This window comes from Carcharodon carcharias, chromosome 16, assembly GCF_017639515.1.
Source record: "Carcharodon carcharias isolate sCarCar2 chromosome 16, sCarCar2.pri, whole genome shotgun sequence".
NCBI lineage: Eukaryota > Metazoa > Chordata > Chondrichthyes > Lamniformes > Lamnidae > Carcharodon > Carcharodon carcharias.
The window spans coordinates 44,040,584-44,054,996 of record NC_054482.1 but is presented as its reverse complement, the minus strand read 5'-3'; the positions used below and the strand labels follow the sequence as shown (position 1 = coordinate 44,054,996).

General features: G+C 37.6%; 1 protein-coding gene across 2 annotated transcripts in view; it reads left to right on the top strand.

Moving 5' to 3' along the window:
- edem3 (ER degradation enhancer, mannosidase alpha-like 3) overlaps positions 1–14,413 on the top strand; it is a 64,419-nt gene that overhangs the window by 34,871 nt on the left and 15,135 nt on the right. Inside the window, exons 9-17 of one of the 2 annotated variants that reach the window (XM_041208133.1) lie at positions 759–856; positions 3,493–3,618; positions 5,999–6,082; positions 7,680–7,763; positions 7,949–8,073; positions 10,018–10,180; positions 11,199–11,353; positions 12,107–12,263; positions 12,892–13,083. In XM_041208133.1, coding sequence (XP_041064067.1) covers positions 759–856; positions 3,493–3,618; positions 5,999–6,082; positions 7,680–7,763; positions 7,949–8,073; positions 10,018–10,180; positions 11,199–11,353; positions 12,107–12,263; positions 12,892–13,083 — 1,184 coding nt within the window. The remainder of the gene's footprint in view (positions 1–758; positions 857–3,492; positions 3,619–5,998; positions 6,083–7,679; positions 7,764–7,948; positions 8,074–10,017; positions 10,181–11,198; positions 11,354–12,106; positions 12,264–12,891; positions 13,084–14,413) is intronic. The other variant, XM_041208134.1, reaches the window with a different exon arrangement.

The window sequence follows — 14,413 nt, the reverse complement described above, 5'->3', positions numbered from 1 at the left end:
AAGTCTGAGGCAATAAAATGGGGTCACAGCAGCGAAAAAGTTTGGAAGCACTGCTTTACAGGACCAAATTTACTCCCCAAGTATGCTCTTATAAAGTCATAATGATTATTCCTTCATCCTGATTTTGTGGGGAACTATAACCTTTCTCTTAATTATAACTGAGAAGCCATAGGATAATACATTTAGTATTTTTTGAGAGTTAATTAGTATTTTTGTACTTAAAATGGAATCTTTCCGTGAATTTCCTTTTTTTTCCAGGGAAAATGGTGTTCTTGCTTGAATGTTATATCGTCTAGAGAAATTGTTGTGATGTGCTACTGATCCAGATGGCAAGGGAATCAATTAATGATAGGATCACTAATGCAGCCTTAATTAATGACCACATACCACCATTTTTTGGCTTCCTGATACTTTCTGGCTCAGTAATTCTGGCAGGCAGTTCCTTTATCATTCTCCATGGATGTTATCACTTTACTGATTCAACAGATTGCAGTTTACATTTATCGAAATGATTTTCCAGTGCCCATAGGTTTCTCTCTTTAATTAACGAAAGTGCCATTTTGGTTGATTGTGAACAGTTTTTGAGTTATTGTGAAAAGTTACTTGTATATTCCTTAATATGAAGGCAGTGTCAATTTCAAACATTTTGTTCAAATGAACCACCTGATCTGTTTAGGTTGAAACATTCCCTTCTGTTTAATACTATGTATTGATGTCAATTTTGTTTTTTACTGACTGATTTTTTTTTCTCTTTGCAGATAGTGGAGTTGGAGCTGGGATTGATTCGTATTATGAGTACCTCTTCAAAGCATACATTCTACTTGGTGATGATGGTTATTTACAGAGATTCAACACTGTAAGCTCTGCTTTCTTTATCCATTTTAGTGTATCATACTTTTTCTTAAACAGCAATTTCCTACAGCTTTCAAATTTGATAACCGTGGCATGCTAAACACCAACACATCACATTGTGAGTGACAGTTGTATCACTTATAGTAAGGTAGGAATGTATTTCATTTACATTGAATCTTTGACATAGAAAAAACATGTCGAGTTGCTTCACAGGACCGAGAGGTTATATTTAACTTAATATTTAACATATATTTCTGATGGATTCGTATAATTACTGTTATCTTAATAGCTGTTTGGTAGTACAGAATTTGAGTATTGCTGAAAAAAAAGAGACTTGTCTAAGCTTTTTGTCTTGCACTCATCAGGACATTCGCAAAAATACCAATATAAGGGAGATAACAATTTATACTCTCTGTGAACAGTGTGCTGATTGCCAAATGGCATTGCCATGGAGGTTGCACCACTGATGGTGACTGACAGTTAACTACCAAGCATTGTTTTAAATTTAAACTAGGCAGCTTGACCCAGATTGGTCAAGGCATAGCCCTGAGGAATGAGTTAGCGAATGGCTGTCACTTATGTTGTTTAGCTAAAACAGGTGCAATAAACCAGTCCATGCATTAGTATTTACTCTGTTGTTAGGATCCCTGCTGATGTTAATACTGGGCAAGTCAGATCCCAGAGTGAAACCTGGCTTGATAGATCCTAACCTTTATTTATTTTTTTAGAAATCGTGGTGTAGTTGTTTTGCAGAGCTTTGATCTGATCCGTTGGTCGTGGAATCACTTAGCTCTGCCTATCACTTGCTGCTTTTGCTGTTAGGCACGCAAGTAGTCCTGTATTGTAGCTTCACCAGCTTGACACCTCATTTTTAGGTATGCCTGGTCCTGTTCCTGGCATGCCCTCCTGCACTCTTCATTGAACTAGGGTTTATTTCCTGGCTTGGTGGTGATGGTGAAATGGGGGATATGCCGGGCCATGACGTTACAGGTTGTGGTTGAGTACAATTTTGCTGCTGCTGGTGGTCCACAGTGCCTCATGATTGTCCAGTCTTGTGATGCTAGATCTGTTTGAAATCTATCCCATTTAGCCGTAGTGCCACACAACACGATGGAGGGTATCCTCAATGTGAAGGCGGGACTTGTCTCCACAAGGACTGTGTGGTGGTCACTCATACTGATGCTGTCATGGACAGATGCATTTGTGGCAGGCAGGTTGGTGAGGATGAGGTCAAGTAGGTCTTTCCCTCTGGTTGGTTCCCTCACCACCTGCTGCAGACCCAGTCTAGCAGCAATGTCGTTTAGGACTCGGCCAGCTTGGTGAGTAGTGGTGCTACTGAGTCACTCTTGGTGATGGACATTGAAGTCCTCCACCCAGAGTACATTGTGTGCTCTTGCCACCCTCAATGCTTCCTCCAAGTGATGCTCAACATAGAGGAGTATTAAATCATCAGCTGACAGGGAGTGGGGTGGGTGGGGGGGTGGGTGGGTTGGTGGAGGGTGGTGGGGGGGGGGGGGGGGGGGGGGGGGGGGGGGGGGGGGGGGGGGGGGTCGGTGGTGGTGTGTGGTACGTGGTAATCAGCAGGAGGTTTTCTTACCCATGTTTGACCTGATGCCATGAGACTACATGGGGTCCAGAGTCCATGTTGAGGACTCTTTGCAACTCCCTATTGACTGTGTACTACTGTGCTGCCATCTCTGCAGGGTCTGTCCTGCCGGCAGGACAGGACATACCCAGGGATGGTGATGGTGGAGTAGTCATGGAAACATGCCTTACAATGTCAGGCCGTTGCTTGACTAGTCTGTGAGACAGCTCTCCCAATTTTGACACTAGCCCCCAGATGTTAGTAACGGGGACTTTGCAGAGTTGACGGGGCTGAGTTTGCCATTGTCATTTCCAATGCCTCGGTCGATGCCGGGTGGTCTGTCTTTTTAGACGTTTTAGCACTTTGATACAACTGAGTGACTTGCAGTTGAGAGTCAACCACATTGCTTGGGTCTGGAGTCACATGTAGGCCACACCAGGTAAGGATGGCAGATTTCCTTCCCTAAAGAACATTGGAGAGCCATATGGGTTTTTCTGACAATCGGCAATGTTTTCATGGGGTCATCATTAAAATTTTAATCCCAAATTTTTGTTGAATTCAAATTCCACCACATGCCATGGGATTTGAACCACAGTCCCTAGAGCATTACCCTGGATCTCTGGATTACTAGTCCAGCGACAATACCACTCTGTCACTGTCTTCCCCTCTAAATTAGTGCTGGGACATTTGGCCTTACGGTCATGGATTTTAAACTGTAATTCTAACTATGCAAATAAATTACAGCATTTGTCATGTCAACTAGGATAGATCTTGAAAATTAGGTCTTTAAAACTGAATCAGCCCATCCTTAAGAAGTTCATTAATTTAAGCTGTAAAGGGTTTGTCCAATATTATAGAAACAAAAAGCAATATTCTGTAGTCTTCTGTTACACTGAAGCTGAAAAGACTGTAATGAATGTTTGAAATAGTTCTTTAATTCATCAAATTAAAACATATAGAATTTGAAAAGAATGCACAGGTAAAATATTCCAGCCTCATTCTAGATATATGCCAGAGTGGGGGTCGCAACATGGTAATTTTTTTTTCCCTTTTAGCACTATGCTGCCATCATGAAGTATATAAGTCAGCCCCCACTCTTGCTGGATGTTCACATACATAAGCCAATGCTCAATGCACGGACATGGATGGATGCCTTGCTAGCATTTTTCCCAGGCCTCCAGGTGAAGTGTGTTCCTTTCTTTGGTCAAGAGTTTTTGAGTCTTATACATACTGTTGATTACGTAATTAAAGTTAACTATTATTTTTAACTCTGATATTTTTTGAGAAAGGAAATTTAGCTTAACACCTGCTCCTTCTTAATCAGGAGCACAATCATATGTAAGCAAAAGAAGCAATGGAGACATAAAGAGAAACTTTTTCTCACAACACGTGGTTATGATCTGGAATGCATTGCTTAAGAATGTATTGGAGGCGGATTCAATCGAGGCATTCAAGAAATAATTTGAATATTATCTGAAAAGGAAGACTGCATGCTTACAGGGAGAAGGCAGGGGAATGGCGCTAGGTGAATTGCACAGACATGACGGACTGAATGGCTATCTCCTGTGCTATAACAATTCTGTGAAATTATCAAGAGTGGTGCTGACCCATGAGATCATTTTTTGTAAGATATTTTTAAAAAACTGAAATAGTATTTGTCAAAGATTGACTACTGTAAAATAATAGTGTATCCACTGCAATTGATCTTAGTTATGCATAATGGGAATTGATGAGTGTAGATCAGTTGTTTCCCCATTGAGAGATAACATTGAAGTGAAAGTTATCTTTTAAGTGAGATTAATATTTGTATAGCCTGGAAGCGGATCACTTATTCACTATATTGTTCCTGGTCTCAAACAAATGTGGCAGCTAAAGGCTTTAAAAATAAATTTGTCAGTGATCTTACTAATTGTTTATTGAGTGGGATAGGTCTTATCTGTTCCATTAAGGACTAATGTCAAGCGCAAAAGTAACCTTGGATAAAACATAATTAGAGACATTAATCGAAAGATTGTTTATTGATAAGGAATTGTTTGTCATATGATTCATTAAACAAATCTCAGAATAAAATTCATTAGGTGAACAGCAATGGTAACTGAAATTCAATTAGGTGAACTTTGACCAAGATAGTATATAAGCCCCAGAGGCTGTTAGTCACATGGACTTGGAGTAAGAGAAGCTTCACATTTAAAGGTAGCCATGACAAATGAGAGGAAAGCATGTTGCTCAGGATAAACTGATTTCTGTCAGGCTGTTGGTTAGGTAATGTGCTTACTCTAAGGAGGCCGGAAAGTTAGGTAATTGTCACACACACTAATTGAAAAGAACCAGGTTAATTCTTGTGGTCAGCTCGCCCGTATGTTTTATATGGCCAACCTTATCTTTGTGGCGATGATGAGAAACTCATTATATTTTCATTGGTTTTTGTTAGCTTTATGGATATTTTGGTACTGTTGTTGATGCTTATGTTCTGAAAGTGTCTTCAATTAACTTAAATGTGGTTCTCAGGCAATTTAAACACTGCACTTTGTGCATAGTATTATCAAATACATAAGTGACACAGCCTGACAGGCATTTGTAGATTGTAATATAATCTTTGATTCAGGTGACATCTGTAAGCAATGTAAGTTTTACCATTACAAAAGTAAAATACTGCATATCCAGTAATCTAAATCTGAAATAAAAGCAAAAACTGTTGGAAATACTCAGCAGGTCACGCAGTATCTGTTGAGTGAGAAGCAGAGTTAACATTTCAGATTAATGATCTTTTGTCAGAACTTCTGTTTCTCTCTCCACTGATGCTGAGTGTTTCAAGTATTTTCTGTTTTTATTACGTTTCATCATTTTGATTTATGACACCATTTGACCTCTGAGATTCAGCTACTGCCCTCCCAGCTAAGTTTATATCTGAATAGAACTTGTGTTGGCAATCTTAAGTTTTGTTTAGTTTAGTAGTTTGTATGCAATTACTTTCTTCTGTGAAATAGTGTGAAATATGTCCTGTACCCTCAGAGGCTGCATATTAACAGTATTACATTGAAAATATCTTGTATCAAAGGAAATTGCCAGGTTTGTCTTGTGCTTCTGCAGACAGTTGCTTGTGAAAGGGGTGAAACATAATTTATGACTTGCATCTCAGTTGGCTAGCTGTTAACAGCTGCTTGTAATTGATTATATTTATCACTGTAGCTAAAGGCTAAGAACTTTTTTTTATAGTTAGAGCAGCTGAAATTCATAAAGTGAAGCTAATACAATCTGATTGTGAATTGAATTTTATTTAATGCATGGAAAGAAAGACTGAAAACACTGGAAACCAAAAACTGAAAATTCTGGGAACATACAGCAATTCAGACAGCATCAGTAAAGACAGACAGACAAGTTGTGTTTGGGGTTGCACTCAACATTAACTGATCTCTTCAGATTGGTGGTGTCTCATGGTTTCTATTTCTAGCATTTGTCATTTTTATTTGATATGTTTATATGAGTTAGTACGTTATGAATAGTTTTCTAGTATTTGTAGTTCGGTCTTTATGAAATACTATATGGTTTCTTATCTTTTAGGTGTTGAAAGGAGATATTCGCCCAGCCATAGAGACACATGAGATGTTGTACCAAGTTACGAAAAAACACAACTTCTTGCCAGAGGTAGCAGAGCTTTCCAGAACTTTAATTTATTTGACTTTGTTTTGGTTCTTTAAGACTTTTGATGTCAGTGGAGCTGCTCAGTAATAGAAAAAGTCTGGAATATTTAACTGTTCTTCCTTTGACTTTTTAGGTGACGTCAATTTTGTAATAGTGGTTTACAGGTCTCATTTGCCACATCTGCAACTGCATTTCAGCACAAGTCCCAGACCTCTTCAACTGACATATTTTGTTCACTTCAACAGATGTTTCATTTGTAGGATTGGTATCTAAGTTTTTAGCTGGTCTATCTTTCTTTCACCTTAGCTGTTAAATGGGTGCAGGATGAAATTTGTTAGCTCTTTCAAATACGTGACATGGCTTCCTCCTGTACTTTAGCATTCTATGATTTGGACAAGGGACTTCTCACTTCCAAGTTAATTCTCTGAACCATACCAACAGAAGCAGACAGTGCATTGCTAGTTTGGGCGATTTAGCTGTATGAAATGTCGCTACCTCATTTGCCCACAGTACAGTGAATACACTTCAAAGTAATTTATTCCAGATGAAGGACCTGGGGACATAACTGAAAGATGTCCGTTTTTATTTTTCTTTCCTGGGCAGGATACAATGAAGCACTTGTTTGCCAAGTGATGTCTTCCTCATCCCTACCCTCTAATCTCTCTCTTCTCAACCTTTTTTTGTCTTTCAATAATTCATTAATACTACTCCATTAATGGTTTTCTTGTTCTCCTAATCTCCAAATTTTTAATGTTCGTTGTCCAGAAATGGATATTGCTGACAAGGCCAGCATTTATTGCTTATCCCTAATTTCTCTGAGAAATTGTTGAGTTGCATCTTCTTGAACTGCTGCTATTTTTACACTTTGTACAACCAGAGGTCAGGTAAGGACGTTAGGTTTCCTTCCCTAAAGAATATTAGTGAGTCAGCGGGTTTTTAAACCAATCTGACAGCTTCATGGCCACTTTTGCTGATAGCAGTGTTTTGTTCTAGATTTATAAATACAAATTCTGAAACTACCATGGTAAGATTTGAACTGGCTTTCTCTGGAATATTCGTCCAGGACCCTGGATTGCTAGTCCAGTAACATAACCACTACACCAAGGTTCTTCTTAAATCCCTAAATAATTACAGTATCCTACTGTAATTTTTTAATCCTTCAGTCTTTCCTCCTTCCTACAATCTTCAGACTTTTAAAATCCAACCTTAGATTACTCCTGATTCTGTTTTGTGGTCAGGTTTACTCTTTTCAATATTGCTGCTGCCTTGCACTGAGCCTTAGCTTATTAATTAAAACTTATTAATTTAAGAGAAATATTTTAGTGTTTGTGAAGAAAATAGTTGGAGAAGAAACTCTGGATTACCTCTTAAGAGACTAATGTTGGAGTGAAGGGGTTCTTTAAATTCAAGTTTAACCATACCAGTTTAATTAACATACACTATTATTTGCAGTTTGTTTATTAACTTAGTGTCAAGTGATGTGACTAGTATTTAATGTCTAAAATTGCAGAAGTGTGGAATTGTTTTAAAAAAAAAATCTCAGCTTTGTTCTGTAAAATCAGATTTTCCTAGTTGGAAATTTTTGATCTTGTTTTTCTAGGCTTTTACCACTGATTTTAGGGTTCACTGGGCTCAGCATCCACTCAGACCTGAATTTGCTGAAAGCACTTACTTCCTATACAAGGTAAATTTCAGTTGTTATATGATGGAATTTTATATCCTTAAAAAGAACATATTTCTATTTTATTCAATTGATATCTGAATGGTTGGGCGAATTCTAGCAAAACATGGTGTTACTGGGCAAATAGCTGACGTGAAATTTTTAATATTGATCTAATTCAAGTTTGTGTCTGTTATCATTACAAACAGGCTACAGGTGACAAATATTACTTGGAGGTGGGAAAGACCATCATTGAGAACCTGAATAAGTATGCTCGTGTACCATGTGGCTTTGCAGCAATGAAAGATGTTCGTACAGGAAGCCATGAAGACAGGTTAGATCATTTACCATCTACTATTGGTAGTTTATGACTAGAAAACAGTTATTTTGTCAAAGGAAGAAAACCTAGTGTAATCCATAGAAATTTATGGATAAAGATAGTTGAAGCCGTGGAATAATTTCAGTTTCAAGTAGTCACTTCAATCATAGCCATTTTTAAACAATGTTTCTATTTTGCCTGGTCAGCAACCATTCTGATTCTTCAGAGACATCCAACAACTGCTTTGCTAACGTCAGCAATGAGCTGTGCTAGTGAGCAGTCTCTTTGGTAATGACACTGATCATTGTTCAAGGGGAAGCAGTAGCTTAGTGACATTGGCGCTCAGCACTGGTTGGTGATCCAGAGTAATGTTCTGGGTTTGAATCCCACCACGGCAGATATCAGTGGATATGCTCATTGGTGGATGTGACTTTGGAAGATGTATGGCTAAAGCAAAGTTTATGCAACATAACTTGGTTACTTTATGCAACATAACATAACCTGCATCATAACTTTATCATTTAAACTCCGTATCATTTAAAAGGAAGACTGCAAGTTATGGGGACAAAGCACCTGTGATATAATAATTCTGTGAAATTATTAAGTGTGGTGCTAACCCAATGAGATCCTCTTTTATAATTTTTTTTAACTGTTAAGGCAGTTCTTGTTAAAGATTGACTCCTGTAAAATAATAGTGTGTCCACTGCAATTGATCTTAGTTATGCATAATAGAAGTTGATGTCTAGATCAGCTGTTTCCCTATTGAGAGATAACATTAAAGCAAAAGTTATCTTTTAAGTGAGATTAACATTTGTAGAGCCTAGTAGCAGATCACCTATTCACTATATTGTTCAGATCTTGTGAAGGTTGTGGAGAAAGCCAAAAAGAGTCAGCACTAAGAAGCACCTTTCGAAAAGGAAAAAAATCCTGGTCTCGAACAAATGTAGCAGCTAAAGGCTTTAAAAATAAATTTGTCAGTAATCTTACTAATTGTTTGTTCAGTAAGATAGGTGTTATGTGTTCCATGAAGGACTAATATCAAGCACAAAAGTAATCTTGGATAAAACAAAATATGAGACATTAATTGGAAGACTGTTTATTGGTAAGGGATTGTACATCATGTGCTTCATGTAATACTGATTAAACAAATGTCAGAATAAAATTCATTAGGTGTCACTTCCAAACCCAACATATCTTTTCTGAGGTCCCCAAAACTGAACACAATACTCTAGATACCAAGGCTCTGTAAAACTGAAGCATCAAATCCTCTCTTTTGAATTCTAACCACCTTGAGATAAAAGCCTTTGTACATGCTTGTTAGGTTTTAGTGATTTGTGTACATGGACATGTAAACCCTATTGTTCCTCCACAGTTCCCGGTTTTTCAACACCAAGAAAACATTCCAATTTTATCTTTCTCAGATCTTTTGTGGGTGACTGCACAATTGCCATGTGCCATAATTTTACCCACTTTCTTAATCTGTGTCCCTTCATATTTTTTCTTTCTATTTACACAACTTGCTGTGCCTTCTAACTTAGTGTGTCATCTGCAAATTTAGATCTACAGCTCTACATTCTTTCATTCAAGTCTTTAATACATCTGCTGAAAAGCTGAGGCCCCAATACAAATGCCTGGAGAACAGTGCTTGTCACATTCTGCCAATCAGAGTATGTTACTCTTATCCTTACACTCTGCCTTCTACCTCTCAATTACAACCCCATGTCGTGGGGTTACCTCTAATTCAATATGCTCTCATTTTTGCTAATAATACCTTGTGCAGAGCTTTATCAAATGCCATCTCTCAATTTTGTGTCATGTGGCTACCAAACTGTCTTTGCCCAAAGACCAAGTTTTAAAGTCACAGCTACCAAAATAACATCATAGAAACAGTCATCACTTTCATCACTCTAGTCATAGATTTAGAATTAAGTTTTAATGGTCCCTCTTCCCTTTACGCAGAATGGATTCCTTTTTCTTGGCTGAAATGTTTAAATATCTGTACCTGCTCTTTGCGGAGAAAGATGACGTCCTCTTTGACGTTGAGGATTATATCTTCACCACTGAGGCCCATCTATTGCCACTTTGGCTCTCTACAAACTTTACCAAGAATAGGAATAATCAGGTAAGTGAAAACACTCGAGTGCTCTGGAGAAGTACAGAGGTGCCTATGAGCTAAAGATACCAATGGGTGTGATAATATAGGAAGATTTACTGAACCTTTTTGCAATCTGGATACAGGCATGCACCATCTGAGCAAATTCAATTAATGGTTAAAATAAATATATATATATATATATATATATATGTATATCAGATTGTCTTTACTTTTTCAGCACAGCTTAATTTTACTCAGTGATTTTCAATGAAATGTACAGCTTAGTGTATAAAGGCTAATTCTAATAGAAATACAATTTTCTCCCATACCTGGTGCATGGTGCCTCTGTCTCTTAGGCTGTATGAGGTTAATGACTTGTTATAAAAAGCAGCTCCACCATACTTTTGACTTGGTGTTTAGGGGACGGGGGTGAGGTAGAGTGTGGGTGGCTCTGGAAATCATCACTAATGATTTCTAGTCTGTACTCAGAAGTGTCCTTCATGTTATCAGATGACACAGAAAACTTGCTTTAATCCTTGGGATATAACATGGACTACCCATTCTCAGAAAATGGAGTGTAGCACAGAGGCTGAACGTTACAGCTTTCATTAAACCTCATCCAATACTGACTTAGAAGATTTCTCCTTTCCCTGACTACTTGAGTACTAGTAAAATGGGCTTTGTCCAGTGCATACCTTGGTCCTGCTCTTCCAAATGGAGACCTCAGAGCCAACCAAAGCAATGAAGTTCCTCTATTCCCCTACACCACACTTCTCCCACTTCAGCCTTCTAACACGGGGGAGAAAGATCCATAAGCATGACTTCATGAAGGTATATCCTTCAGCTTTGTGTGCACACATGCACATACACTCACACCATTTCAAATATTGACACCCACCAATCTGAGAAAGTGAAGCATTAGCCATGCCTGAAGCTAGGAAAGCAATGGGTCCCCTTCCTCCAGCTTCATACAGCCAAAGGCAGACTACTGAACAAACAACTCCCAAACCCTACAATTCATTGATTCTTTTTTGCCTCCTTCTAGACGGCAGGTTACATAGATTTGGATGACAACAACTTTGACTGGTCTTGCCCTAATACACAGGTTCTGTTTCCAAATGATCCCTCTTATGCTAACAGCATTCGTGAACTTTTTAAAAATGTGGTGGACAAAACTTGCCCAAAGGCCAATATCCGACGGTAAGAATTACTTCTATTACTAAACTCTGAGATTGTATGTACAAAATTTGATTAAAGTTTGGCCTTTTCCAAACTGGACCTATTTTTGAATAAAATAAATTACTCTGACATTTAAATGAACGTTAAACACTTCACAAGTGCATATCATTATTATTATATTGATGCGTATGTGTTTACAAGTGGCCTGTTGTAAAGACTAAGAACGTTTCTACATTAGTAATCATCTAATATGTGTTATATCTTGTTTTTGCAAATGTACTGCTTGCCAAGTTGGTTTTATTTTTAGCAGACTACTAGAACAAAAACATTTTCAATGATAGAGAAACCAACATGGCTCAGTATGATAAGTAAGTTACAATGGGGGGTCTGTGTTTCATACAGAGAGTGAATAAATTTATATTAAACAAATTATTATACGATTATTGAGTTGATGGGCTGATAATGTAACACAGTGGCGCAAATAGTATAACATGTTTTTTCAGTTTATCAGAATTGGGATGAACTTGTTTATAAATTATTATTCACAATCAAGTATTTTGATAGGTACTTGGACACTGCAATTCTCTATATTACTTGCAAATGTATATTTGTGAAAATCTAATTCAAGCTAAAGCTAATGAGGGTTATAAGGGTTAGTTCATTGCTTTTGCTAAACTAGTTTTTTTATAGAGGGCATAGTGTAGAGAATGGCTCTTTTTTGACATTTTGCTGATGGAAATTAAATTCCTTGTGTGTGTGTTTTGTTTGTTACAGGGAGGTAGGCGGTGATGACCCTGGGACCAGATCACATCTGAGGGCAAGGGATTTTATGGCCAACAATCTTGAACATCTCGAGTTACTGAAGAAAATGGGAGTCAGTTTAATTCATCTGAAGGATGGCAGGGTCCAGTTGGTTCAGCATGCAAACCAGGTGAAATTGCTACTGAACCATGTAGCCATTAAGTGGCAATATATGCCACTTCAAATATTAATCCAATGAGAAATGATAGAATAAATGAAAACAGGTGGAAAATCATTTGTAAAATAGCATTAGTAGTGCAAGACATGACAACTGAATTATATTTAGGTAAATTTCAATTCAAATGATTAATGAATGAAGTGGAAATAAGAACAGATCAACAAACTTGTTTTCAATACATTACCAATGATAAAATATGTGCAAATCTGTATTAAATGGGTTTTTATAATAGAAAATTAGGATATTTTTTATGTCCTGCAGCCTGCAGAGGAAATACAAAATGTGCAGAGCAAATTCATAGGTTCACTTCTGCCAGTGTATCAGAAATATTCTCCTCTCTTTTAAAATAGGAGGGCCAAATCAGGGAAGCAGAATGATAAAGCAGAAATATGTGCAAATCTACTTAACACCTGGATGCAGAGGGAAACTAATTTGTTTTTAAGCTAGTAATTAGATACTGCATCTTCAAGAAATGAAAGTGAAAGCAAGAATGCCAAGTTGTTACAGTACTGTCTTTTGTATCAAGGGAAGAGTGAATCTTGTAATGAACAAACAGCATATTGCTTTTCTCCTCCCCCAGGCAGCCAGTGCACATGATGCTGAGGATGGCCTGCGCTTTATGCAGGAGATGATTGAATTGTCGAGTCAGCAGCAGAAGGAACAGCTGCCACCCCGAGCTGTCCAAATTATCTCCCACCCATTCCTTGGTAGAGTGGTACTTACTGCTGGACCAGCACAGTTTGGAACGGAACTTTCCAAAATTACCAGTGGGGTATGGAAGACTGACCAATGTTTACATAAATAATACTTATATATCAGTTTTTTAATTCACTTAGACTATCATACAGTTAAAATGTGTTACAATAGTTTACTTTATCCAAGAGATTGATACATTAAATATTTTAATTTTTCCATATTTGATACCTTTGTAAATTTATTTTAACAACCTTGATAAAATATGTATGTGACTTTGCATTTCCATATGTTGTGTGGCAAAAATAGCTTTTAAAAAATGGATTCTTAGCTCATAAATATTTTTTGAAGAAATGAAATTATACTTTATTAAGAGCTGTTCTGCAGTCATAAGACAATTGAAGTGAACACAAGTTAAAAAGTGTTGTGCTCTAAATTGCTTTTCTGAAGAGTTGAGGATGTTAAGACACATTTCTGGGACAGTAACAATGAAGTTTAATGTCCATTCTTGATGCTGGGTGTCGAGAAGTGAACAAGTACTTATTTCTTCCTCACTGGCAAAAGCCTGAATTGTTTTTAAAAAGAGACCCATGTGTATTAGTCCATATTTTTGCTGGCTTATTTTACACACACAACTGAAGACATCGCAGAAGATATAAAATTCAGTATTTATCGTATTGGGGAATGTGGCCTCAGACCTAGTCACTAGGACTTTGTGTCATGAACATGTTAGCTAGTTGTGAGGAACATTAGTTTGTATTTTTCTCTCCCAACAGCTAACCAAGGTAGAACAGGGTGCAACAGTTGATGTTCTCACAGCCCTCTCCCAGTACTGCTGTGGGGAATACATATGGCATGTTGAACAATATTTCTGTTCCTCCTGCTGGGGCTCTTATGACCTCCACTCAGCAATTGCCCCGGAATTGTGACTGAAGCTAGGATCAAGTTGTGTAGGAAGTTGTGTGTGAACACACAACATATGAAGTTGTAAAGAGCAACGTAGTGCTTAAGCTTTATTTTCCACCTTCCTCTTTTAGCATTCTGAGCATAAAGTTCTTGAGCCTTCTATATGAGTTTTTGACTTCAGAGCCCTCCATTTGAATTGCACACTCTGGATATCTGTTGTTCTAGTTGTATCGCTTTTGTGTACAGACAGAAATATTTGTACAAGCCAATGGGGGCATAAAAATACTGCACTTATAAATAGTTCCTACAGCACCCTCTTCAGGCTAAACTTCCCCTTTTAGTAGAATAACATTCCAGTACACCACTTCTGTTATAAAGGCTCTCCAACCCCCATCTCCATCATACCCGCCCCGGTTTGAAATGCCACCAATATTTCTCTGAAACGTTGCAATTGTTTTTGAGTACTGTTTTTATTTGTTCATATAGTCTTTCTGTTATACTGC